Source organism: Nomascus leucogenys, chromosome 18 (assembly GCF_006542625.1).
Source record: "Nomascus leucogenys isolate Asia chromosome 18, Asia_NLE_v1, whole genome shotgun sequence".
Classification (NCBI taxonomy): Eukaryota; Metazoa; Chordata; class Mammalia; order Primates; family Hylobatidae; genus Nomascus; species Nomascus leucogenys.
In genome coordinates this window covers 6,211,214-6,239,024 of record NC_044398.1, presented here as the reverse complement: position 1 = coordinate 6,239,024, position 27,811 = coordinate 6,211,214, and the positions used below count along the sequence as shown (strand labels likewise).

General features: G+C 36.3%; 1 protein-coding gene across 2 annotated transcripts in view; it reads left to right on the top strand.

The window, feature by feature from the left end:
* Nucleotides 1–15,581, top strand: part of TTK (TTK protein kinase) — a 39,190-nt gene extending 23,609 nt beyond the window's left edge. Inside the window, exons 13-22 of one of the 2 annotated variants that reach the window (XM_030798623.1) lie at nucleotides 127–253; nucleotides 3,680–3,772; nucleotides 7,509–7,666; nucleotides 7,790–7,941; nucleotides 8,998–9,122; nucleotides 10,434–10,514; nucleotides 12,154–12,330; nucleotides 12,654–12,738; nucleotides 13,352–13,449; nucleotides 14,826–15,581. In XM_030798623.1, the coding sequence (XP_030654483.1) occupies nucleotides 127–253; nucleotides 3,680–3,772; nucleotides 7,509–7,666; nucleotides 7,790–7,941; nucleotides 8,998–9,122; nucleotides 10,434–10,514; nucleotides 12,154–12,330; nucleotides 12,654–12,738; nucleotides 13,352–13,449; nucleotides 14,826–14,909 (1,180 nt within the window). In that variant the 3' untranslated portion in view covers nucleotides 14,910–15,581. The remainder of the gene's footprint in view (nucleotides 1–126; nucleotides 254–3,679; nucleotides 3,773–7,508; nucleotides 7,667–7,789; nucleotides 7,942–8,997; nucleotides 9,123–10,433; nucleotides 10,515–12,153; nucleotides 12,331–12,653; nucleotides 12,739–13,351; nucleotides 13,450–14,825) is intronic. The other variant, XM_030798622.1, reaches the window with a different exon arrangement.
* Nucleotides 15,582–27,811: the final 12,230 nt, after the last annotated feature.

Genomic DNA, 27,811 nt, shown 5'->3' with positions numbered 1-27,811 from the left:
TAACTTGGGTTCTGTTTGATGTAACACTTTTAAGTTTATATCAGCCTAAAATACATGAAACTGAAACAGAATCTTATTTGTTAAATTGTAATGTTTTAAATAAAAAAAAACAAACATATTTCCTAGTTTTAGAACTCCAGTTGTAAAGAATGACTTTCCACCTGCTTGTCAGTTGTCAACACCTTATGGTCAACCTGCCTGTTTCCAGCAGCGACAGCAGCAAATACTTGCTACTCCACTTCAAAATTTACAGGTTCGATAAGTTTTATATATGATGGTATATGTTAAGATACAGTCAGTTTTATAGCTTTTTTTTTTATAGCATCTAGTTATCAAGAAAGGTCTTAAGAATTTGGCCATTCTTATTTCCACTAGACAAAACTTTTTTGATATCCTAATAAGAGTGTGCCTTGTGGCTTTGAGACGTTCATTACTGAAGAAGCTAATGAAGCTACTCTTAATAAGTAGGCCAAAGGATCCAGTTTGAATAGCTGGATAAAATTTCTCTTATAATCAAGGTTACCTTTTATTTTTTATTTTTATTTATTTATTTATTTTTTTGAGACAGTCTCGCTCTGTTGCACAAGCTGGAGTGCAGTGGTGCGATCTCAGCTCACTACAACCTCTGCTTCCCAGGTTCAAGCGATTCTCGTGCCTTAGCCTCCCGAGTAGCTGAGATTACAGGAACGCACCACCATACCTGGCTAATTTTTGTATTTTTACTAGAGACAGGGTTTCACGATGTTGCTCAGGCTGGTCTCAAACTCCTGACCTCAAGCCATCTGCCTGCTTCAGCCGCTGAAAGTTCTGGGATTACAGGCATGAGCCACTGCGCCTGGCCAATGTTACTTTTTGTTGTGTTTTGTCAGCTGCTAGTGAGCAGCTTCATTTTGTTTGTTAGTATACAATTAATTTGGAAATGGAAATTTTCAAAAAATCAGAATAACAATATGAGGTACTGCTAGAATGTATTATACTAATAACTGTAAACTAAGAGGAAAGATTTTTTGCTGATGAGGCAAAAGTTGGTTTCTAATAACTGTCCTGGGGCAGCTTAATACTGGTAGAAAACATGGGCCTTGGAAACACTGGGCATGAATCTTGGCCTCACTACTTACCGTCTGTGTGATCTTTTGCAAGTTACCTAAATTTTCTGTGCCGATTTTATCATCTAAAATTAATAAAGCTAACTACCTCCTAGGATGGTTGTGAAGATTAAATTAGTTAATATATATGTAACTCCTAATACAGAGCATGACACTTAGTAAATCAGAAATGTTAGCAGCAATTGTTATTTAAATAAAACAATAAAAAACTCATGAGTAATTAACTATAAAAATCAACTGATAAAAAAATTAGTTGACAGAATAAGAACAGTGGTTATCAGGGAAGGGAGAAGGAGGAATGGGGAGTTACTGTTTAATGGGTATAGAGTTTCAGTGGTGATATTTGCACCACCATCCATCACCAGAACTTTTTTATCATCACATACTGAATGTACTTAAATGCCACTGAATTGTACCTAAAAATGGTTAAAGTGGTAAATTTTGTGTTATGTATAATTTGCACAATTTGAAAGAATAATGGACAAAACAATGAGCTGACAGTAGATACTAACTGGAAAGAGGTGATAGTGTTTTGAGGATTGAAACAATATAATATATTACAAAGGAAAAAGAAAAATGATCAAGTTTGTTCATGCATTGATTCAAAACACACTTATTTAGCTATTACTAGTGTCATGCCCTGTTTGAGTTGCAATCCAGAAGACGAGTCACAGATGACAAGTAAAGGGGCTTGGTGGAGCCTTCTAGAAGAGGCCAGTGTCAGAAGAGAACTGAAATGAGGCCACAGTGTGGCTAGAGCTCAGGAAGGGGAAGGAGTGAGGCCCAAGGTTTGCTGGGCTCTTAAGTTTTACCCTAAGAGGGTGGGAAGCTTTGGAAGAGGTTGAAGCGGGGAAGTGAAATCATCTGATTTGCATTTTGGAAACTCTAACCACAGTGAGTAGGGCATGCTAAGGGGAATGTGGGAAGTCCTGTGGAGGGAACTGGAGTTCACATTAATGTTGAATCAGAAATAAGAATTATTTTATTCTAAAAACTGTCAGCAGCCATGGAGAAAGGACATTGAACTGCTTTCTTCCCTCGGCAATGTTCACAGTTTTAAATATGAAAAGAAGAGAGAGGAGGCACAAAAGGAAGGAGTGGGGAAACCTTGATGAAATTACAACACGTACGTGTTTAGAAGCCCAGTACTTTGTTACAGGAAATATATATAGACAATGTATCTCAATCCTAGAGGTGGAAAAATTAGAATACTTATCTTTTTATTTAAATAGGAGATTACAGGAGAGATTCTACCATTTGGAACCTAAAGCAGGCCTTAGTTAAATTGAGGTTTATTCAGACCTTGTTTCAACTTGGTTAATCAGCTAATCAGGAGCTCTTTTTGTTTCAACTTCTTTATCAGCTCAGAATAAGTCCTCTCAGCACTCCATCTGTTCAAAGCATTTATAGGTACACAGAGAGATCCTCCAATATAAAGGAAGGAATGATGGGGCTGGTTGTATAGTACATCAACGGAAAGTTTGCTAGGGAAGACGCTGAGGTTCTGAAAAATTAAGTAACTTGTTGAACATCACTCAGGACAAAGTTGGGGACTGTATTAATGAGTTCTCACACTGCTATAAAGGAAAGAGGTTGAATTGGCTAATGGTTCCACAGGCTGTACAGTAGGCATGATGCCGGCAATCTGCTTGGCTTCTGGGGAGGCCTCAGGAAACTTTCAATCATGGCAGAAGGTGAAAGGGAGCAAATGTCACATGACTGGAGCAGGAGGAAGAGAGAGAGTTTGGGGGGAGATGGCACATACTTTTAAACCACCAGATCTCTTGAGAACTCTCAGAGAAGCACTGAGGGGGAAATCTGCCCCCATGATTCAGTCATCTCTCACCAGGCCCCACCCCCAACATTGGGAATTACAATTTGACATGAAATTTGACAGATCCATACCATATCAGGGACATTGCTGAAATTTGCATTTGTCTCATTGACTTTGGAGCTCTTAGCACCTTAGCACATTGCTTCCATTATAATATAAGGCTAAATGAGAAAGAAGAATACAGATATAGCCGGATGGTAGTGGCATGCCTGTAATCCCAGCTACTCGGGAGGCTGAGGAGGAGAATCGCTTGAGCCTGGGAGGCAGAGAGTGCGGTGAGCCGAGATCATGCCACTGCAGTCCAGTCTGGGAGGCAGAGTGAGACCCTGTCTCAAAAAAAAAAAAAATACAGATATAATTATGTGTGTATATATGTATATATGTAAGTAAAGAGGTATAAGGAAAAAGAATAGAAAATAAAAATGAAAAATATAATTTTATATTTTATTTTTTATATTTTTTTAAACTTGTAAGTTTGCAGATTGCATATTAAGTGGTTTTTTTCTCAAATTTTCTTAAGTCAAAACCAGTTAAAGGGGAGACCTTGAAAGTTTGTCTACATTATTTTTTAAGGTTTTTTTTCTTTGATTAAGTAGAACAAGTCCTTTTAAAAATATTGTAACATTTCTAATTAAGATTTAAGATAATTTCAAAATGGGGAGCAGTTGACTGTACCAAATGTAAGCTAGTTTCTTAGGCATATTGATTGAACTTTTATTTATATATTTTACTTATTTAGGTTTTAGCGTCCTCTTCAGCAAATGAATGCATTTCGGTTAAAGGAAGAATTTATTCCATATTAAAGCAGATAGGAAGTGGAGGTTCAAGCAAGGTAAGTATCTTAAAATATTTAAGAAATAAATAAAAATATTTTAAACTTTCTATTTTTTTGTCTTTTTACCTGCGAGGGCTGCTTTTCCTTAACTTCTAGGGGCCATGTTGCCCTTGAGCCAAAAAGCCATCTTCACACCTGCCCTTCTCTTCCCACTGCTCCTCACAGGTGACATATCCTCTTTCGATCTCTTATTCCCAGTCTCCTGCCTTTCCTTTCAATGTCCTATGCTTCTAAACTTCTCCTTTAATAACAAAAACATTGACATGGGGTAGCGAATGACCACTGTGTATTATCACAAAAGAATCAGAAATTTCTCAGTCAGAATGTGATGTAAATTGCTAATATGTTTAGAATCATTCAGCAAGGATTTTTATTAATGGATTTTGTTTTCTTTTGAGTTATTCATTTCAGAAACAGAATTCAGTAACAAATGAATTTCTGGAATTAGATTATTTTCTAAATTTACCTGAGTTCTAAATTTATATTGTTTTACATCTCTGGATAGAAGGCATCTTAAGCATTATCTAAATTTACCATCTTTAATTGTCATTCAATTAAATCTACTTCCATTAGATTTTTGCCTTCATCACTCACCAAAATAACTGTAATCAAGACCACTAATGACATCCATTTTTTTTGCCAAATCTAATTCTTAGCTTAGATTTTGGATTACTTAGCATTTGGGACAACTGATTTTTTTTTTTCTCAATGAAGCTTTCCACACTTGGTTTGTGTTTTTCTCTTCTCAAATTGGCCATAGCTATTGTCTTCCTCATGTTCCTGATCTCAGTGAAGCAGTGCTCCGGGCTTAGTCCTCAATCCTCTTTCATCTTTTTCTTAAACTCATTCATTGGTGTTTTCTTTCAGTCTTGTGGTTTCAAATACCATGTATATGCTGACAATTCCCAAACTTGTATTTCCAGCTCATACCTCTCCTTTGAATTCCAGACTTGTATATTCAACTTGACTATTCAACGTCGCTTCTTAGTGTCTACCAGGCATTTAAAACAGTATGTCCAAACACAACTCTTGCTCCATAGCTTTTCCCTTTTGAGTAAATGGCAGCTTTGTTCTTCCAACTGATTGACCAAAAAATTGGTGCCTCTTACTCTCATACACACATCTAACCAATCAGCAAATCTTGTTAGTTCTACTTCAAAGTGTCTCCAGAATCTATTTCTCATCATCTCCAGCATTATTATTTTGGTCAAGGCGAGTTTTGTATTTTCACCTAAATTACTTTAATAGCCTCCTAAAGGATTTCATTGACTCAGTCCTTGCCCTCCTGGTCTATTTTTTTTAATCATATATTGACAAATTATAGCTGTATATTTTTATGGGGTACAAGGTGGTATTAGCTTTTTTAATACAATATGAAGTGATTAAGCTAATTAACATCTATTACCTCAATTTTTTGTGTGTAATGAGAACATTAGCAATTGACTCTCTGCAATATTGAAATGTATAATATCCAATTATTATTTTCAGCATGCTATGCTAATCATCTAAAAAAAATCAAACTTGTTTCTCCTATTTGAGGCTTTGTATCCCTTCACCAACATCTCCCCATTTCCCTCAACCTCCAGCCTTTGGTAACCACCATTGTCAAAGGTGGTATGAGCTCTGCTCTATGAGTTTAATTTTTAGATTTCACATATAAGTGAGAACATGAGGTATTTGTCTTTCTGTATTTAGCTTATTTCAGTTCCTCCTGGCCTATTTTAACATGACATCCTATTTTCCTCTAGATATCCTCATGTGTCTTCTGAGTTAGGCCTTCCTTGCCCACACTCTAAAACTGCAACTCCCACCTTTCAATCACCAGTGTTCTCCATTCCCCCCTGGTTTGTTTTTATCTTACCTTCTCACATGTTCTGTAATTTACCTATTTGGTTTGTTGTTTGTGTCCCCCTGCACTTGAATGTGAGGTCCATGAAGATAGGGATGTTTTTCTGATTTGCTCAGTGATATTAGCCCCTGTATCCAGAACAGTACCCAGAACAGATAGGGATTGAATTTATTACTTGAATTGAGTAAACTGTCTGTCCTTAGCTCTTTTGCTATTATAAGTTGTTAAGGATGACACATTAAACAAACACTGTTGGACTCATTTTAAGTTTTACTATAATTTCCTAATCCCACTCACAATAATTAGACTTGCATAAGGCCGTCTTATTAACTTACTAAAAATAAGGTATGTGCATTACCATGTGTATCAACTCTTCAATAAATATTGGTTTCATTATTCACTTCCTTTTATCCATCTTTGAATTACCTAATTTAATTGCTTTCATAGAAATTACTTGGTTAATATTTATTATTTATTTATTTGGCTATATTTTAGTAGTATCAAGGTATTGACACTTAATAGAGGTATTTATTTAGTGGTATGTTTTCAGAGAATGTAGAGTAGTCTTAATGGCATTTTAACATTTTTTTCCTTGGAGTATAATGAAGGTGTAAGCTTACTTAAGTCAAGGGCCAAGTGATAAAGCAATGGCTGACCCATATTTTCTGAATTCAATTAAATTATCATTTAAGTTAATTATGATAGAGTTGAAAAACTCAAATGCCTCAAAGAAAGTAACGTGCGTTATGAAACTAATACCCTTTAAGCTTTGCCTGTTTCAGAGTTTAGGCAGTGACCAACTTTTAAGGAGACTGTTGAGAGTACCTAGAACAGTCATGGGGTAATGAGAATGGTCAAGACACTGGTAACTTCCCATAAAACTAACAAATCATAACTCTGACACTATCTCTATGAAATTGAAATAAGGCTTACCTAAACCAGATTGTAAGAGTTTTGCCAGGGCAGAGACAGTGGGGGCAATAATAAACTCATTCATGCAAAAATTGCTAAATCTAGGCACAATAGAGAAAACAACATCTGTGAATTGAATTGACTCTATATCATAGCCTTTAGTCATCCTTAATTTTTTTATTTTTCCTTGAGACAGTGTCTCACTATTTTGCCGAGGCTGGACTCAGATTCCTGGGCTCAAGCAATTGTCCCACCTCAGCCTTCTGAGTAGTTGGCATTAAAGGACCAAACTACTGCACCAGGCTTGTCCTTAACATTTTGGAATGTCTTTTTCTTTATGCTGTTTCCCTGTTTAGGGCATCCAACAGATTGTTATATATATGAAATTTAAACTTTTCTTACATGTTGATATAGAAACTTTAGATTTATACCTTTAAATTATTGAATGCCCATCATCATAGGTCGTTGGGAATGGACTGTTACCTGCTATCAGAATTATTTGTCTTCCTTCTGCACTCAAAATAGGCCCAGAAACTTTTAATTGTTCATGTCAGTATTTCCTTTAGAATTTTCTCAACCTGGGCCAGGCGCGGTGGCTCACGCCTGTAATCCCAGCACTTTGGGAGGCCGAGGTGGGCGGATCACGAGGTCAGGAGATCGAGACCATCCTGGCTAACACGGTGAAACCCCGTCTGTACTAAAAATACAAAAAATTAGCCGGGCATGGTGGCGGGCGCCTGTTGTCCCAGCTACTCAGGAGGCTGAGGCAGGAGAATGGTGGGAACCCGGGAGGCGGAGCTTGCAGTGAGCCGAGATCGCGCCACTGCACTCCAGCCTGGGCGACAGAGCGAGACTCCATCTCAAAAAAAAAAAAAAAGAATTTTCTCAACCTAAAATTCTAATAAATTTAGAATCATTTTGTGATAGTGTATAAATAGTATATTCTAAACTTCTCTTTGTTCTACTCTGTAGGTATTTCAGGTGTTGAATGAAAAGAAACAGATATATGCTATAAAATATGTGAACTTAGAAGAAGCAGATAACCAAACTCTTGATAGTTACCGGAACGAAATAGCTTATTTGAATAAACTACAACAACACAGTGATAAGATCATCCGACTTTATGATTAGTAAGAATTGTTTTTAAATTTAAAAAGAAAACTTTCTGCCATAATTCTTCAGATAAATATTTAGTAAACTTTAATATAACCTAGCCATTTATTGTTTTGTTGCTTTTATTTGTTTAATTGCAGTGAAATCACGGACCAGTATATCTACATGGTAATGGAGTGTGGAAATATTGATCTTAATAGTTGGCTTAAAAAGAAAAAATCCATTGATCCATGGGAACGCAAGAGTTACTGGAAAAATATGTTAGAGGCAGTTCACACAATCCATCAACATGGTATTTAACAGTTTTTTTCTATTTGTAAGGTTAAAATATTTGTTAATAGTGTCATCTTAGAGAAATATACCTATAATTTTAAGGCATTGGTTATTGGTATCTTTAACAAGATGAACTAAATAATTAGAAGTTTACGTAAAGATAAAGGAACAAAACCATTTCTTAAAACACTGTTAACCCAAAGGATATAGGACATGAACTCAAGTTCCCACATCTGTAATACAAACTGTATTTTTCTCAGTATTAACGTAGTCTGTCATCCTTATCTCCAAATACTTGGATTATAGCAGGTCTAAGACTTTGGGGTTCAGGCATCCTAAAAATATGAGATGTTTACTTTACTCATTCTCCTAATCATTTTGTATTGTACGCCCTGTGTGAGAAGTTGGTTTTTTTGTTTGTTTGTTTTTTACTGTTAGGCCTACCTTCTGGGTTGGTTTTTACTTGTCCTTGGTTCTTTTTAGGGTTTTTCTCTGCCTTTACCTTATCCTATACATTTTTTTGTTCTTAATAACTGTTACCCTAGTTAATTGTAATTTATCTCCTCCTTATATCTCTCTATAAGTTAAAGGATAATTCACCAGTGATCCAGATCAGGCTATAGGGGTGGAGATGTCAGGAGCATTAGGGTCTTACTATCTGGCAGTATAATTTATGATGCTCTCTAGTGGGCGGTGAATCATAGTGGTTAAGAGGATAGATTCTGAAGCCAGACTGTCTGGCTTCAACTCATGACACTGTCACTTAGGCTGTGTGACCTTGTACAGGTTACTTAAACTCATTGCCTTAGCTTCCTTGCCTTACAGTGGGGATGATGATAATACTTCAGCATTGTTGTGAAGATTAAATGATTCAGTACTGTATAAACAATGAACTTAGAACAGTGCCTGGCACATAACAAGTGCTATGTAAATGTTTGCAGAATATATAAAAAAATTTATTGAATTGGATTCACTAATTGAAGGAATAGATACAGCTTGACCTGTAGACTGTGAATTTTTTGGTCCTTAGAATGTTTTGCATTGTTTAATATTACAGTGGATTTTTATTTTAAAGGCATTGTTCACAGTGATCTTAAACCAGCTAACTTTCTGATAGTTGATGGAATGCTAAAGCTAATTGATTTTGGGATCGCAAACCAAATGCAACCAGATACAACAAGTATTGTTAAAGATTCTCAGGTAAGGCTTTTAATGTTGGTTCTCTCACAGTAGAGTTCAATTCTTTTTTTACCTATGAAGTATTATATTGCAAATGAGTGTTATATTTTTAATCACCTCATTCTTCAAAGGATTTGAAGTCTTTTAATAAGAATAGATTTAAAAATATAAGCCATGATCATTATAATTTAGAATAGAAAGTCAAGATCAAACAGTAATATCTCCAGCATTTATGAATGGTTTTCCTATAGCTGAAGCAGAGAAACAGTGTAATATCTTCCTTGGAAATCACTTGATCATGATCAAAAACTGACCTGAAAATTTGGCTCAGAGTTTCCTTGTAGCAAAGAGGGAGTTGCAGTTATATGTTTTTCATTGTCTATGAGGTAAAATTATTTTTATTCTTCTAGAGAAGCAGACCTTTTCCTATCACTGAAATTGGAAAAAAAATTCTTAAGTGGGCCTTCATATTGCAAATGCCATACGTATTATAAGCAACATTTTTATAATAGATATTGCAACAGCAAACTTAATGAAGTTGTTCTATAAAAACTAAAGCAATGGCACCAAAGTATATATAAAAGACATTCTTGCTTGGAGCCAAGATGATGTGTTCCATGTTTACAGATTTTTGATGTGAGTCCACCTTAATCCCAGGAGTAAAATGGACTTTGTTAGGAGGAATGATGGACGACATGCCCTATTTGACAGTCATGTCTCTTTATATCAAAAGTACGGCAGAACAATGAGTTGTAAATCAGCTTCACAATATCTTCCATGTCAAGGCCCTAAAGCAGATTATTCTGTGTTTAAAGCAAACCATTTATTTTAGAAGAAAATGAGTTCATTGTAAGGTTGACATATCCTACTGCAGAAACTCAGAGGACTACTGTGAGACAAAGCTAGATGGTCTTTTTATTTATATATTGGTTGGCTTATTTAAAAAATATATTTTTTTAAAGTTGAGTATGTTACAACACAGAACGAATGGTAAGTCCCTCAATGGCCTCAAAGTTTATGGCCATTAATAGGATTTTAGCCTGGAGAGTTTTTAGGGCAGACTTTACTAGTTGCCCACTATAATCATAGAAAAAGCACAGCATTCTGAAAGGAGTCACTTTGCTGATTATGAACCCAACTCATTTTGCTGCAATTGTGAAGAAATTTGATATATATATCTTAACATTGTCAGCAATTATTTGAAGCTTGCAAGGATATCATTGAAATTTATAATTCCCCAAGTTTCCAAGGATCTGGCATTTGTATTTTTAAGAATCTAAAGCAGAATGAAACATTTTCATTGATTTGTGTTTTCTCTGACTTGGCATATAGGTTGGCACAGTTAATTATATGCCACCAGAAGCAATCAAAGATATGTCTTCCTCCAGAGAGAATGGGAAATCTAAGTCAAAGGTACTGAAAAGATTATTTACATCACAGTTATCTGGCAACAGTAGGGAATGCACTGTTTTCTGAATAAACTTACCAGATAACAATTTAAGTTCTAAAACTTTTTAGGCCATTACAGAGACATTGCTGGTTTTTTTCGTTTCCAATTCTTATTATTTTTCACCACTTATTCATTTGTGAATTCTACATTTCCAAGTACAGCTGGAGAATGTAATTGTTTTCTGGCCTGCCACTGGCTACTTTTCCACTGACTTTATCTCACTACCTCGATGAGTTTGTGTTAGCCTCATGAGTGCCTTTCGTCCGGGGCTCCTTTTGCCTACTGTGATGCTTTGGGCTCCCCGGCTAACCCTTCTTTCTCTACATTAGTGTAACCAAGTGGGTGCAAGCACACATTGTCCCAGGGACCTGCATTCATTCAAGTCATAGATCTGCCTCTTCATTAACAACTGTCTTTGGCCAAGTGACTTGCCTAGTTTCCCTGTCTCTAAATTGTGACTATAGACAGTGCCTATTGTAAAATAAATTGAGGATTAAATGGGAAAGAATATATAAAGTACTTAGTACATTTATCCAGCTCAGAATCATTGCTTGATAAATGTGTTTTTATTTACTAAATTATATTTGCCTCCTTAGAAAATCTGGCTTTTAAGTGTTTTTCAAATAACTGGCATACAATTTTGCCAAATGTTTTCATAAAATTCTTTTTATATTTGTTTAGCCTCTACTGTTCTAAAACTTAAATTTCTTGTGTTTCTATTAGACTTTCTGTGGTTTTGTTCTTCTTAAATAAGCAGTTCCTGACTTCATTTATCAATTCTATTTTCATTTGCTTTACAACCACAGTACTTACGATAACCAGAAACTTTTCTCTATGATTAACCATATTTATGGTTTATCATTTAATGCCCATGACAATGTACTTTTATAATTTCTATATCAGAGGTGAGGAAACAGACACATAGCATTACCAGTTAGTCACGCATCTTCAAGATATGTTAAAGGTAATATTAATTTCATATAACTAATTATTTACTTGAAATAGCTTAAATGATTGGAATTGTGTAACTGGCTTAGATATAACTATTCTATTTAAAAGAATTGCTAACTGAATTAGTTTTTTACTTTGAAGATGTTTTAAAGCTTATAAATACTTGAGGATTTTGGACACAAGCTCAGCATAGTTCTATAGTATATGCGCTTGGGTTTAAAGTTGTATTGCTTATTATTTCCAATGGTCTTGTCTGAAGGGTTGCATAATTTCAACAACCTTTGAAACTGTATACATACTTTGTACTTATATAAAAATTTATTGTAATCCAATAATTCTGGGGAAAACAAGTAAAAACTTACATTTTTTAGTTTTATATTTTCACAAGTTGGGGAAGAATATAATACTTTGTCTTAATTGAAATATTTTAATTTGAGGTTATAGAAAGATTTAAAGTAAAGCTCATATCTTCTGATGGAATAGCCAACTGAAATGAAAACTAGAAAAAGATGTTTTGTCATGTTAACATAATGTAGTACACATTCATTGAGATTTAATTATGATTTTAAATATATATATTTAATGTATATGTTTTTCCATTTTATATGAAAATAACAGCAACTTTTTTGTGTTTGTTTGTTTTTTTCTTAGATAAGCCCCAAAAGTGATGTTTGGTCCTTAGGATGTATTTTGTACTATATGACTTATGGGAAAACACCGTTTCAGCAGATAATTAATCAGATTTCTAAATTGCATGCCATAATTGATCCTAATCATGAAATTGAATTTCCTGATATTCCAGAGAAAGATCTTCAAGATGTGTTAAAGGTAATATTAATTTCATGTAACTAATTATTTACTTAAAAGAAAGAGTTGAAATAATTGGAATTATGTAACTGGCTTAGATATAACTGTTCTATTCAAAAGAATTGCTAACTGAATTTTAGTTTTTTTACTTTGAAGATGTTTTAAAGCTTGTAAATATTTGGGGATTTTGCAGAAGTGCCTTGGGAGAAATAATCTTGTCATTACTTGAGTGGGATATCTAAAAAGCAACTTTTAAAATATAATGTAATCTGGAAAAATGCTTTATCAATATCATATATGAAAACCTGCTTTGTTTTTCTTTTAAAATATCTTTGTTTTACTAGTGTTGTTTAAAAAGGGACCCAAAACAGAGGATATCCATTCCTGAGCTCCTGGCTCATCCATATGTTCAAATTCAAACTCATACAGGTACCACTTCTTTAAAAATCTGTTTATTACTAGTTGGTAATATAAACAGTCTGTTACCTATTAATATAAGAAAGACAGAATCTAAATTGGCTACCCTTTGTCAGCCTGCCTTTTTCCTTAAGGAAGTTCCATTATTATAAATAGTAAATTTTTTTTTTTTTTTTTTTTTGAGACGGAGTCTCGCTCTGTCGCCCAGGCTGGAGTGCAGTGGCGCAATCTTGGCTCACTGCAAGCTCCGCCTCCCGGGTTCACGCCATTCTCCTGCCTCAGCCTCTCCGAGTAGCTGGGACTACAGGCGCCGCCACCACGCCCAGCTAATTTTTTGTATTTTTAGTAGAGACGGGGTTTCACCGTGGTCTCAATCTCCCGACCTCGTGATCTGCCCGCCTCGGCCTCCCAAAGTGCTGGGATTACAAGCGTGAGCCACCGTGCCCGGCATAAAGTAAATTTTTTTTTCTTTACTTCTGGTATTTATGTTTACTTATTCGAGATAACGGGTTATAATCAGTGATAAATTACAAGAATATCACTTGTGCTGTTAAACAAAATGTGTATTTATAATGGACTTATATTTTTCCTATTGGTACTAGTGTATTATTGATTTATTTTATAGGTAACCAAATGGCCAAGGGAACCACTGAAGAAATGAAATATGTTCTGGGCCAACTTGTTGGTCTGAATTCTCCTAATTCCATTTTGAAAGCTGCTAAAGTAAGTATGTCTATTCTTTATATTAATTTTATCTGTTTTATGTAGTGAATTCAACACTTAAGGAAACAGGTAGTCTGAAGAAAAGTTGGTCCAATCATCAGATCAGTTATGAAACATGTTTCTACATTTAGATACTTAACATGTGCATTTTGACAAATATGAATTTACTTGATTTATATTCTTCTTCTGCATACAGTACAGTTCAAAGTAGATCATCACATAGGTGCATTCAAAAGATTGCTGTCAGGTCTCAACTGGAATACATTTAATATAGGAATATAATGTGTCTTTTAATTCAGCACCATTATTAACACAGCTTTTGAATTCATTCCTTTCAGCCAGTTTTTTCCTTAGAGACATTACATGTAATGGCTTTTTTGAAGCTGTACACAGCAGTCAACACAATTCTCAAAGCACAAGTCTCAAGCTTTTTAGCTTCCCAATGTCCATTTATGTCTATACCATGGTTTTTCAAACATCTAGTTATTTCTAGAACCCTGTGAATGCTTATTGACCGACTGGTTTAGCCAACAAGCAGTTACTAATTATATATTTCAGTTACAACGTTATCATAAAATTATGGGAACCTAAACTATCCATACTCGTAGCTCTCTGGATACATATAAAGTCCATCTAAGTTGCCAAGAACTTGAATACATTTCTGAAGGAATTTACTGTACATTCACTATATTTGCATTTATATGATATGAGGTACCATGGCTAAATCAATTAGTAATTAAAAGTGGACCAAATTTGTTTTGTAATTGCTCTGTATTTTGTATCTCCATGTTTTAAATTTATACTAATGTATTGTTCAAAGCCTCTTATAGCCATAATTGAGGTGGATTATTTTTATAACTGAAGTTGTATGTTCCTTGAGGGCAAAGATGTCTGCCATCTTCATAAGTTAGATGTTAGCTGAGTCTTAAATCATTTTTAAATACATGGATTTTAATATACATCTAATTATTATATTTATATAATAATTTGTAATGTCTTCTATTAGTTTATTATCATCTGAGAATATAAAGTTTCCTAATAAAGACATTTTGTATAGGAATTTACCTAAGACTGGCTTTATTTAAGAAAAAGTAAAGAGATAAAGAAGGCCTTGAAGGCTCATAGGTATGTTTATTAGTAGCTCTGTTATATTTCTCTCATAGAAAGATTGAGTTATATCTCATGATAGGTAATGCTTAAGGACAAGCTTGGTGTTTAAAATTCTTTATTATCTCTAATAGCGTATAAAATAGTTTCCCAACTGTAAGAACCAGAGAGAAATAAATGTATTATATTTAGAATACATCAAAATACATCTACTAATGTGATAGTACATTGAACTAAAAAATTAAAAGATTTGTGTTTTTTAATTTCAGACTTTATATGAACACTATAGTGGTGGTGAAAGTCATAATTCTTCATCATCCAAGACTTTTGAAAAAAAAAGGGGAAAAAAATGATTTGCAGTTACTCGTAAATTGTCAAATACCACCTATAAAATATACTTGACTGTTATACTCTTGAATCCCTGTGGAAATCTACATTTGAAGACAACATCTCTCTCAAGTGTTACCAGCAAAAAAAATTCAGTAGATTATCTTTAAAAGAAAACTGTAAAAATAGCAACCACTTAATGGCACTGTATATATTGTAGACTTGTTTTCTCTGTTTTATGCTCTTGTGTAATCTACTTGACATCATTTCACTCTTGGAATAGTGGGTGGATAGCAAGTATATTCTAAAAAACTTTGTCAATAAAGTTTTGTGGCATAAAATGACACTAACATTTCAAAGTTGTAAGGTTGTTGTCTTTAAGCAAATGTATTGTTGGCATGGCAGCAAAATTCTTAATTGGTAAAAAGTAGATTAGGGAAGATGTGAGACCAGACCTTAGTAAATGAACTTTGAAAAACAAATCCTGAAGGGTTTGAATTCCAAAATAGACTTCCTAATTATTTCTGGCACGGATAACAGTCTATAATTTTAGGACTGAACTTGGCTCTTTCAGATATTCTTCATACCATCTGTTGTTTTTGGTATTTAGAATATCATGCTGGATTCTGTGTTGTAAGCTGTATAGGGCATGCCCTCACTGTATGACTTGCTAGGTAATGGATAATTGTAAATGTGGCCCCAGAGTCTCCTGACTGAATCTGATAGCTTAAAGTATCTTCACATAGCATCCTTTTCTCAATTTAAAAAAAAAGATTTTAAGAGATTTTATTTTTTATAGGAGCTTTAAGTTCACAGCAAAATTGAGCAGAATGTACAGAGTTCCCATGTATCGTCTCCCCACCCCGCCCCCACACATGTATAACCTCCCTTGCTGTCAGCATCCACCATATCAACATTCCACACCACAGTGGTACATTTATCACAGTCCGTAAACCTACCTTAACATATTGTCACCCAAAGTCCATAGTTTATATTGGGATTCACTCTTGGTATTGTATATTATTTGGGTTTTGACAAATATATAATGACATTTATCTACCATTGTAACATGATACAGAATAGTTTCACTGTCTTGAAAGTCCTCTGTTCTTTGTCCCTTCATCCTTCCCTCTACCCTAATGCCTGGGAACCACTGATCTTTTTACTATCTCTGTAGTTTTACTTTTCCAGAATGTTACTGTCATGTAAGTGGAATCATACAGTCTATATAGCCTCTTCGGATTGGCTTCTTTCACTTAGTAACATGTCTTTTTGTGGCTTGCTAGCTTATTTCTTTTTAGCACTAGTTAATCTTCTATCGTCTGGATGTTCCACAGTTTATCTCTTTATCTACTGAAAGATACCGTGGTTGCTTCCAAATTTGGGCAATTGTGAATAAAGTTGCTATGTGTAAGTTTTTGTCTGGACCTAATTTTTTAGCTCTTTTGGCTAAATACTCCTTTGGGACCAAGGAGTTTGACTGCTAAATTCTATGTAAGAGCGTTTAGTTGTGTAAGAAAGCACCAAACTGTCTTTCAAAGTGGTTGTACTGTTTTGCATTTTCACCAGCAATGTTTGAGAGTTCCTGTGGCTCCATATCCTTTTCAGCATTTGATGTCTGTGTTTTGGATATGGGGCATTCTAATGGGTTGGTAGGGGTATCTCATTTTAATTTGCATTTCCCTAATGACATGATGTTGAGCATCTCATTTTTATATGCTTATTTACATCTGTATATCTTCTTTTGCCCATTTTTAAATTGGTTCATTTTCTTATTAAGGTTTAAGAGTTTTGTGTATTTTGAATAACAGTCCTTTATCAGATGTCTTTTGCACATATTTTCTCCCACTTGTGACATTTCTTCCCATTCTCTTCATTCCCAAATTTGTAACTGTGGTTATTAGTTTTCAGGGTTATTGGTTTTAAGTTAATGTAGTGTAATAGGTAAGTAGTAAGCTTAAACAGGAATTCTGCAAACCACACTCATAGAGAAAACATGGTAAAAATTCAACCTGGAAGTCAGGCATTTGTCTACATGTGTTCATTGAGAATACTATTTTTTTCTTTTTAAAATTATCTTGAAATTTATTGTGCATATAAACAATTTTTTTTAATACTTGTCATGTTTAGAGTTAGAAATTCTCTTATGGGGAAAAGCATCGTTTTGTCTATTGCTTCAATGGGTTATTGATAAAAGTGTCTTTGTGTTACAATTACTAACCTATAGTCAGAATCGGTTAATGTTTTGAAAATACATATTTAGGAAAGCATTGGCTATTTTTTGACCTTTAAGCTTTCATATCAATTTTATCAGTTCATTAAATTCCACACACGAAATAATCATGTTGTGATTATTTCGTGTGTGGAATATTATCTTTGTCTTTGTGCTAGTCATGGTACTTGGGGGAAAAAAAGCAAGCATATGAGGTTTCCTATAATGGCATCTTCCAAAGATGGATTTCCAAGTGCAGAGAAGATTTTTGCTTGCTTATACCAGATCCCAGAGGCTTACCTAGGGCTAGAATATTCTAAGTTCAAAGCTTGAGGTTCTCAGAACCAGGTGATACAAAATCGGGTTAAAATCCACTTGGTTTATTTCTAGAGGACACTTGTCCAGGGAGGTCAGCCCTTCTGGTTCCAGCTTAAAGCAAATGTCAGGTGTGTCTTTCCTCCTTAGGAAGTTCCTGGATTTTGAGTCTTGTTTATCATACTCTACCAGGTTGCCAAAGCTATACCTCAGTTTCACAGATGTTTCTTCTAAAGACAAATGCTCAGTTGTGCTTATCTCTCTGGGTTCTCATCTTCATTAATGTTTGGATTCCATAATTTCCCACTAATTTGAAAAACTAAAATTCATGCCAATTTATATTCCCACTATCAGTATTAAGAACTCATTGGTCTACGTACAACATCTTTTATACTTAATATTGTCAGAATTTAAAGGTTTTTGCTATCTCATAGGTATACAATAGTATTTTTGCAGTGTCTTTAATTTTTTGTTTAGTAATGAGGTTGGGCATTTTTGTCATATGTTTATTGACCATTCTTTTTTTTTTTTTTTTTTTTTCTATCACTGAAAAGCCAGGTCCTTACTCTGGTATTCATATGTTTCATGTCATATTTATTTTTTGATTACCTTTTTTTATTTCTTTATAAGTGTTCTTTGTATTACAATTACCTATAATCAGAATCAGTTAATGTGTTGAAAATACTTTTAGGAGAGTATCGACTATTTTTGGCCCCTTGAGCTTTCATATCAATTTTATTAGTTCATTAAATTCCATAGACAAAATAAATCATGTTGAGGCCAGGCATGGTGGTGACTCATGCTAGTAATCCCAACAATTTGAGAGGCTGAGGCAGGGAGATGGCTTGAGGCCAGGAGTTTGAGACCAGCATGGGCTACATAATCAGATCCATTATTTGCAAAAAATGAAAATAAAAAACAATTAGCTGGGTGTGGTGGTGCAGCATACCTGTAGTCCTACTTTCTTGGGAGTCTAAGGCAGGAGGATCAGTTGAGTCCAGGAGTTTGAGGCTGCAATGAGCTATGATTATGCCACAGCACTCCAGCCTGGGTGACAGAGTGAGCTCCTGCCTCCAGGAGGCAAATACAAAAAATACAATAAATAAAATAATTTTAAAAATCATACCGAGATTGTATTTATAGTTTCATAGAACATTTAGGTCATTTAGAGATAATTGCTATTTTAGGATATGAGTCTTCCTGTCAATGAACATGTTATAGTTCTCTATTTAGGTCTTATCTTTCAATAAACTTTATACTTTTTTTCATACAGGTCTTTCACATCTTTTGTTGGCTTTATTACAAAAGCTCTGTTGCTGTTGTAAATAGTATCTTTTAAAAATTACCTTAATTTTCTGTTCTTTTATAGCACCATAATTGGTTTTTTAATTTAATTTAATTTTTGCAATCAACTTCATCAGGGAGTATAATTGGTTTTTGTGTATTGAACTTATAGCCAGCCACCTTGCTAAGATTTTTATTTTCCTAATTAACCTAAAGGTTCGAGGGTTTCCTATATAAATAAGTCATCACACGTAGGATCATCACATCAGACATAGAGGGGCTCTATTTGTTTATTACTAAATGATGTTCCTTTTTCTTCTTTCTTTTTTTTGAGTGCACTAATATCTTTATTTTAATATTGAATGAAAGTAGTGATAGTGCTAGTTGTTGATTTTAAAGGAGATGATTTTAGTGTTTCACTATTCAATTGATTCTTGCTTGAAGCTTTTGGAATACACCCTTATTCATGTTAAGAAAGTGTCTTTCTATTTTACTGAAAGGTCTTTTCTAAGTAATAGAAGGTTATTATTTTTATCACTTAGTTTAATTCATCTATTGGGATAATATATTTTTCCCTCTTTTAAATTGTTAAGGTAGTGAATGGCATAGATTGTTCTAATGTCAACTCTTGTGAATTCTGGAGTAAGTCTAACTTTTGTATTATCTTTTTAACATGCTGATGTACCAGCTTGCTCTTACTATGTAAAGAACCACTTCAAAACTTAGTATTTTAAAACAACAGTTATTTGTTATTTTTCAGGATTATCTGAGTTGGTTGTTTTTTACACTGGAGCTGGCGCAGCTGGTCTGCTGATCCAGGATGACCTCACTCACATGAGTGGAACTTCAGCAGGAATAACTGAGATGACTGGGATCATCAGGGTCTTGGTATAGATAGCGTTCTCTGGAAGCAGATTCTGGGATGGAATTTGAGGTGCAAGATGTTTATTAGGAACCAATACCTATGAAAGAAAAGGAGAAAAAGGATTGTTGCAGAGGGAGAAGTTGAACTGTGATGCAGGCTTCACGAAGACTTGGCACACTTTGTAGGGAGCTCTGGAGTGAACATTGCCCATGTGCAATGTCCATGGTCAGGCTGAAATGGCCAGTCTTTATACACACACCTCATTCACAAGGGTGTGACCTCTGCTGCTCAGGTGGACCCTGAGGAACTGACAGCTGAAGACTGCTGACCACATTTCCTACAGCTGGACAACCAGACCTTCTTTGAAAGGAAATTGGACAACAAATCTCCATGTCTACCACAGCCTTCTCTCCAGGAGGTTAACCCTGACTCGTTGTTCCTATGGTGGCAGAAGGGTTTGTAGCATAAAGATAGGGCAAGCATAATGTGCAAGTACATTCCAAACATCTACTAACCTTTTATTTGCTAATGTCTCATTGGCCAAAGCAAGTCAGATAGTCAATATCAGATTCAAAGCTTGGACAGACAGACTTCACCTCTTAATGGGAGAAGTGACAGTCATATTGTAAAGGAGTGTGCCTACACCGACAGGAAGTATTTGTAAGTATATTTTGCAATTGCTAAACTCCTGGATTCATTTTTCTAATATATTGTTCGGAATTTTTGCATCTCTGTGAATGACACTGGCCTGTAATTTTTCTTTTACGTACTGATTTTCAGACTAGTTTTATAGAATGATTTGAGTAATATTTCTACAAAAAGTATTCTCTAGGAGAGTTTTGTAAAATTAGAATCATCTCTTCTTTGAAAGGTTGGTAAGATTTACCTGTAGAACTATTTAGGCTTAATTTTTTTCTTTTGGAAATATTTTTACGGATATTATGGATTCAATTTCTTTAATAGCTATATAAAAATCAAGCTTTTGATTTCATTTTGAGTTGTTTTTGCTGTTTTATAGAAATTTCTCCATTTTGTCAAAATTTTTAAGTTATGTGGGCCAAAAGTTATGCACATGTTCTCAAATTAACTTTTTTTTTTTTTTCTAGTGGGAGAAGGAGGGTGTTTATTTGCAGGCACCAAGCAGGGGGGCCCCGATGGTGCACACTTAAGTCCTCACCTCCCCGATGGATGGCAGGTCAGGGTTTTGGTTTTGGTTTTTTTTCATTTTTATTATTTTTTTTAATATTATACTTTTAAGTTCTATGGTACATGTGCACAATGTACAGGTTTGTTACATATGTATACATGTGCCATGTTGGTTTGCGCATCCATCAACTCGTCATTTACATCAGGTATTTCTCCTAATGCTATCCCTCCCCCAGCCCCCCAATCCCCAATCCCCAATCTCCAGTGTGTGATGATCCCCACCCTGTGTCCAAGTGATCTCATTGTTCAGTTCCCGCCTATGAGTGAGAACATGTGGTGTTTGGTTTTCTGTCCTTGTGATAGTTTGCTCAGAATGATGGTTTCCGGCTTCATCCATGTCCCTGCAAAGGACATGAACTCATCCTTTTTTATGGCTGCATAATACTCCATGGTGTATATGTCCCACATTTTCTTAATCCAGTCTATCATTGATGGACATTTGGGTTGGTTCCAAGTCTTTGCTATTGTGAATAGTGCCACAGTAAACATACGTGTGCATGTGTCTTTATAGTAGCATGACTTATAATCTTTTGGGTATATACCCAGTAATGGGATTGCTGGGTCAAATGGTATTTCTAGTTCTAGATCCTTAAGGAATCGCCAGACGGTCTTCCACAGTGGTTGAACTAATTTACACTCCCACCAACAGTGTAAAAGTGTTCCTATTTCTCCACATCCTCTCCAGTATCTGTTGTTTCCTGACTTTTTAATGATCACCATTCTAACTGGTGTGAGATGGTATCTCATTGTGGTTTTGATTTGCATTTCTCTGATGACCAGGGATGATGAGCATTTTTTCATGTGTCTGTTGGCTGCATAAATGTCTTCTTTTGAGAAGTGTCTGTTTATATCCTTTGCCCACTTTTTGATGGGGTCGTTTGTTTTTTTCTTGTAAATTTGTTTAAGTTCTTTGTAGATTCTGCATATAAGCCCTTTGTCAGATGAGTAGATTGCAAAAATTTTCTCCCATTCTGTAGGTTTCACTTTTACTCTGATGGTAGTTTCTTTTGCTGTGCAGAAGCTCTTTAGTTTAATTAGATCCCATTTTTCTATTTTGGCTTTTGTTACCATTGCTTTTGGTATTTTAGACATGAAGTCCTTGCCCATGCCTATGTCCTGAATGGTATTGCCTAGGTTTTCTTCTAGGGTTTTTATGGTTTTATGTCTAACATTTAAGTCTTTAATCCATCTTGAATTAATTTTTGTATAAGGTGTAAGGAAGGGATCCAGTTTCAGCTTTCTACACATGGCTAGCCAGTTTTCTCAGCACCATTTATTAAATAGGGAATCCTTTCCCCATTTCTTGTTTTTGTCAGCTTTGTTAAAGATCAGATGGATGCAGATGTGTGGTGTTATTTCTGAGGCCTCTGTTCTGTTCCATTAGTCTATATGTCTGTTTTGGTACCAGTACCATGCTGTTTTGGTTACTACTGTAGCCTTGTAGTATAGTTTGAAGTCAGGTAGCGTGATGCCTCCAGTTTTGTTCTTTTCGCTTAGGATTGTCTTGGCAATGTGGGCTCTTTTTTGGTTCCATATGAACTTTAAAGTAGTTTTTTCTAATTCTGTGAAGAAAGTCATTGGTAGCTTGATGGGGATGGCATTGAATCTATAAATTACCTTGGGCAGGATGGCCGTTTTCATGATATTGATTCTTCCTATCTGTGAGCATGGAATGTTCTCCCATTTGTTTGTATCCTCTTTTATTTCATTGAGCAGTGGTTTGTAGTTCTCCTTGAAGAGGTCCTTCACATCCCTTGTAAGTTGTATTCCTAGGTATTTTATTCTCTTTGAAGCAATTGTGAATGGGAGTTCACTCATGATTTGGCTCTCCGTTTGTCTGTTATTGGTGTGTAGGAATGCTTGTGATTTTTGCACATTGATTTTGTATCCTGAGACTTTGCTGAAGTTGCTTATCAGCTTAAGGAGATTTTGCGCTGAGACGATGGGTTTTTCTAAATATGCAATCATGTCATCTGCAAACAGGGACAATTTTACTTCCTCATTTCCTAATTGAATACCCTTTATTTCTTTCTCCTGCCTGATTGCCCTGGCCAGGACTTCCAACACTATGTTGAATGAGAGAGGGCACCCTTGTCTCATGCCAGTTTTCAAAGGGAATGCTTCCAGTTTTTGCCCATTCAGTATGATTTTGGCTGTGGGTTTGACATGAATAGCTCTTATTATTTTGGGATACGTTCCATCAATACCTAGTTTATTGAGAGTTTTTAGCATGAAGGGCTGTTGAATTTTGTCGAAGGCCTTCTCTGCATCTATTGAGATAATCATGTGGTTTTTGCCATTGGTTCTGTTTGTGTGATGGATTATGTTTATTGATTTGCGTATGTTGAACCAGCCTTGCATCCCAGGGATGAAACTGACTTGATCGTGGTGGATAAGGTTTTTGAGATGCTGCTGGATTTAGATTGCCAGTATTTTATTGAGGATTTTTGCGTCAACGTTCATCAGGGATATTGGTCTAAAATTCTCTTTTTTTGTTGTGTCTCTGCCAAGCTTTGGTATCAGGATGATGTTAGCCTCATAAAATTAGTTAGGGAAGAAGAGGATTCCTTCTTTTCTATTGATTGGAATAGTTTCAGAAGGAATGTTACCAGGTCCTCTTTGTACCTCTGGCAGAATTTGACTGTGAATCCATCTGATCCTAGACTTTTTTTGTTAGGCTATTAAATTATCGCCTCAATTTCAGAGCCTGTTATTGGTCTATTCAGAGATTCAACTTCTTCCTGGTTTAGTCTTGGGAGGGTGTATGTGTCGAGGAATTTATCCATTTCTTCTAGATTTTCTAGTTTATTTGCGTAGAGGTGTTTATAGTATTCTCTGATGGCAGTTTGTATTTCTGTGGGATCGGTGGTGATATCCCCTTTATCATTTTTTATTGTGTCTATTTGATTCTTCTCTCTTTTCTTCTTTATTAGTCTTTCTAGCAGTCTATCAATTTTGTTGATCTTTTCAAAAAACCAGCTCCTGGATTCATTGATTTTTTTAAGGGGTTTTTTGTTTTAATTTTTTTTTAGAGACGGAGTCTCGCTCTGTTGCCCAGACTGGAGTGCAGTGGTGCGATCTCAGCTTACTGCAAGCTCTGCCTCCCGGGTTTACACCATTCTCCTGCCTCAGCCTCCCGAGTAGCTGGGACTACAGGTGCCTGCCACCACGCCTGTCTTATTTTTGTATTTTAATAGAGGCAGGGTTTCACCATATTAGCCAGGATGGTCTCGATCTCCTGACCTTGTGATCAGCCTGCCTCAGCCTCCCAAAGTTCTGGGATTACAGGCATGAGCCACCGTGCCTGGCCTTTGAAGGGTTTTTTGTGTATCTTCAGTTCTGCTCTGATCTTAGTTATTCTTGTGTTCTGCTATCTTTTGAATTTGTTTGCTCTTGCTTCTCTAGTTCTTTTAATTATGATGTTAGAGTGTCAATTTTAGATCTTTTGTGATTTCTCTTGTGGGCATTTATTGCTATAGATTTCACTCTACACACTGTTTTAAATGTGTTCCAGAGATTCTGGTATGCTGTATCTTTGTTCTCATTGGTTTATTTCTACCTTCATTTCATTATGTACCCAGTAGTCATTCAGGAGCAGGTTGTTCAGTTTCCATGTAGTTGAGCGGTTTTGAGTGAGTTTCTTAATCCTGAGTTCTAGTTTGATTGCACTGTGGTCCGAGAGACAGTTTGTTATAATTTCTGTTCTTTTACATTTGCTGAGGAGTGCTTTACTTCCAACTATGTGGTCAATTTTGGAATAAGTGTGATGTGGTGCTGAGAAGAATGTATATTCTGTTGATTTGGGGTGGAGAGTTCTGTAGATGTCTATTAGGTCCACTTTGTGCAGAGCTGAGTTCAATTCCTGGATATCCTTGTTAACTTTCTCTCTTGTGAATCTGTCTAATGTTGACAGTGGGGTGTTAAAGTCTCCCATTATTATTGTGTGGGAGTCTTAAGTCTCTTTGTAGGTTTCTAAGGACTTGCTTTATGAATCTAGGTGCTCATATTTTGGTTGCATATATATTTAGGATAGTTAGCTCTTCTCGTTGAATTGATCCCTTTCTCCTTATGTAAGGGCCTTCTTTGTCTCTTTTGATCTTTGTTGGTTTAAAGTCTATTTTATCAGAGACTAGGATTGCAAACCCTGCTTTTTTTTTTTCTCTCTCTATTTGCTTGGTAGATCTTCCTCTGTCTCTTTATTTTGAGCCTCTGTGTGTCTCTGCATGTAAGATGGGTCTCCTGAATACAGCACATTGATGACTCTATCCAATTTGCCAGTCTGTGTCTTTTAATTGGGGCATTTAGTCCATTTACATTTAAGGTTAATATTGTTATGTGTGAATTTGATCCGTCATTATGATGTTAGCAGGTTATTTTGCCCATTAATTGATGCGGTTTCTTCATAGCATCAATGGTCTTTACAATTTGGCATGGTTTTGCCATGGCTGGTACCGATTGTTCCTTTCCATGTTTAGTGCTTGCTTCAGGAGCTCTTGTAAGGCAGGCCTGGTGGCGACAATCTCTCAGCATTTGCTTGTCTGTAAAGGCTTTTGTTTCTCCTTCACTTATGAAGCTTAGTTTGGCTGGATATGAAATTCTGGGTTGAAAATTATTTTCTTTAAGAATGCTGAATACTGGCCCCCACTCTTTTCTGGCTTGTAAGGTTTCTGCCAAGAGATCTGCTGTTAGTCTGATGGGCTTCCCTTTGTGGGTAAGCCGACCTTTCTCTCTCTGGCTCCCCTTAACATTTTTTCCTTCATTTCAACCTTGGTGAATCTGACAATTATGTGTCTTGGGGTTGCTCTTCTCGAGGAGTATCTTTGTGGTGTTCTCTGTATTTCCTGAATTTGAATGTTGGCCTGGCCTTGCTAGGTTGGGGAAGTTCTCCTGGATAATAGCCCGAAGAGTGTTTTCCAACTTGGTTCCATTCTCCCTGTCACTTTCAGGTACACCAATCAAATGTAGATTTGGTCTTTTCACATAGTCCCATATTTCTTGGAGGCTTTGTTCATTTCTTTTCACTCTATTTTCTCTAAACTTGTATTCTTGCTTTATTTCATTAATTTGATCTTCAATCACTGATATCCTTTCTTCCACTTGATTGAATCAGCTATTGAAGCTTGTGCATGTGTCATGAAGTTCTCGTGCTATGGTTTTCAGCTCTATCAGGTCATTTAAGATCTTCTCTACCCTGTTTATTCTAGTTAGCCATTCATCTAACCTTTTTTCAAGGTTTTTAGCTTCCTTGCATTGGGTTAGAACGTGCTCCTTTAGCTCGGAGAAGTTTGTTATTACTGACATTCTGAAGCCTACTTCTGTCAACTCGTCAGAGTCATTCTCCATCCAGCTTTGTTCCATTGCTGGCAAGGAGCTGCAATCCTTTGGGGGAGAAGAGGCACTCTGGTTTTTAGAATTTTCAGCTTTTCTGCTCTGGTTTCTCCCCATCTTTGTGGTTTTATCTACCTTTGTTTGGTCTTTGATGTTGGTGACCTACTGATGGGATTTTGGTGTGGATGTCCTTTTTATTGATGTTGATGCTATTTCTTTCTGTTTGTTAGTTTTCCTTCTAACAATCAGGTCCCTCAGCTGTAGGTCTGTTGGAGTTTGCTGGACTCCAGACCCTGTTTGCCTCGGTTTCACCAGCAGAGGCTGCAGAACAGCAAATATTGCTGCCTGATCCTTCCTCTGGAAGCTTCCTCCCAGAGGGGCACCCACCTGTATGAGGTGTCTGTCAGCCCCTGCTGGGAGGTGTCTCCCAGTTAGCTACATGGGGGTCAGGGACCCTCTTGAGGAGGCAGTCTGTCAGTTCTCAGAGCTCAGTTGCCATGCTGGGAGAACCACTGCTCTCTTCAGAGCTGTCAGACAGGGACGTTTAAGTCTGCGGAAGTTTCTGCTGCCTTTTGTTCAGCTATGCCCTGCCCGCAGAGGTCAAATCTATAGAGGCAGTAGGCCTATTTGAGCTGCAGTGGGCTCCACCTAGTTCGATCTTCCTGGCCACTTTGTTTACCTACTCAAGCCTCAGGAATGGTGGACGCCCCTCCCCCCACCAGGCTGGTCCATCTCAGACTGCTGCGCTAGCAGTGAACAAGTCTCTGTGGGAGTGGGACCCGGCGAGTTATGCACGGGAGAGAATTGCCTGGTCTGCCAGTTGCTAAGACCATGGGAAAAGCACAGTATTTGGGCGAGAGTGTCCCATTTTTCCAAGTACAGTCAGTCACGGCTTCTTTTGGCTAGGAAAGGGAAATCTCCCAACTGCTTGTACTTCCTGGGTGAGGTGACACCCCACCCTGCTTCAGCCCATTCTCCATGGGCTACACCCACTGTCCAACCAGTCCCAGTGAGATGAACCAGGTACCTCAGTTGGAAATGCCGAAATCAACCGTCTTCTGCGTCGATCACACTGGGAGCTGCAGACCAGAGCTCTTCCTGTTCAGCCATCTTGGAATGGAAACTCAAATTAACTTTTTAACCTCTCTGCTATATATAGTTATTTCCCCTCTTTCTTTTTCTTTCCTTTTCCTTTCCCTTCCTTCTTTTTTCCTTCCTTCCTTTCTTCCTTCCTTCCTTTCCTCCCTCCTCCCTTCCCTTCCCTTCCCTTCCCCTCCCCTCCCCTCCCCTCCCCTCCCCCTCCCCCTCCCCCTCCCTCTCTCCCTCCCTTCCTTCCTTCCTTTCCTTCCTTCTCTCTCTCTCTCTCCCCTTCCTTCCTTCCTTCCAGATTATTTTCTTCCTTCCTTTGGGATTATTTTGTTATTTTTCCTAGCCTCTTAATTTGGATGCTTAATTAATTTTCAGCCTTTTTTCCTTTCTAAAATAAGCTGTCAAAATTATACATTTCTCTTTAAATATAATTTTCTCTGCAACACATATAAATAATATTTGTCTCGCTATAAATTTGTTTCTACCTTCATATATTTTATTTCTACTAATCCACTTTTCTCTTTCCTTGTTCTTTGCTTGCCTTTTGTTTTTTGTTTGTTTAGTCTGTTGTTTGTTTTCCTATTCCATATTTTCACCTCTACTGGTTTGGAAGGTTCAGAGGCTATTTG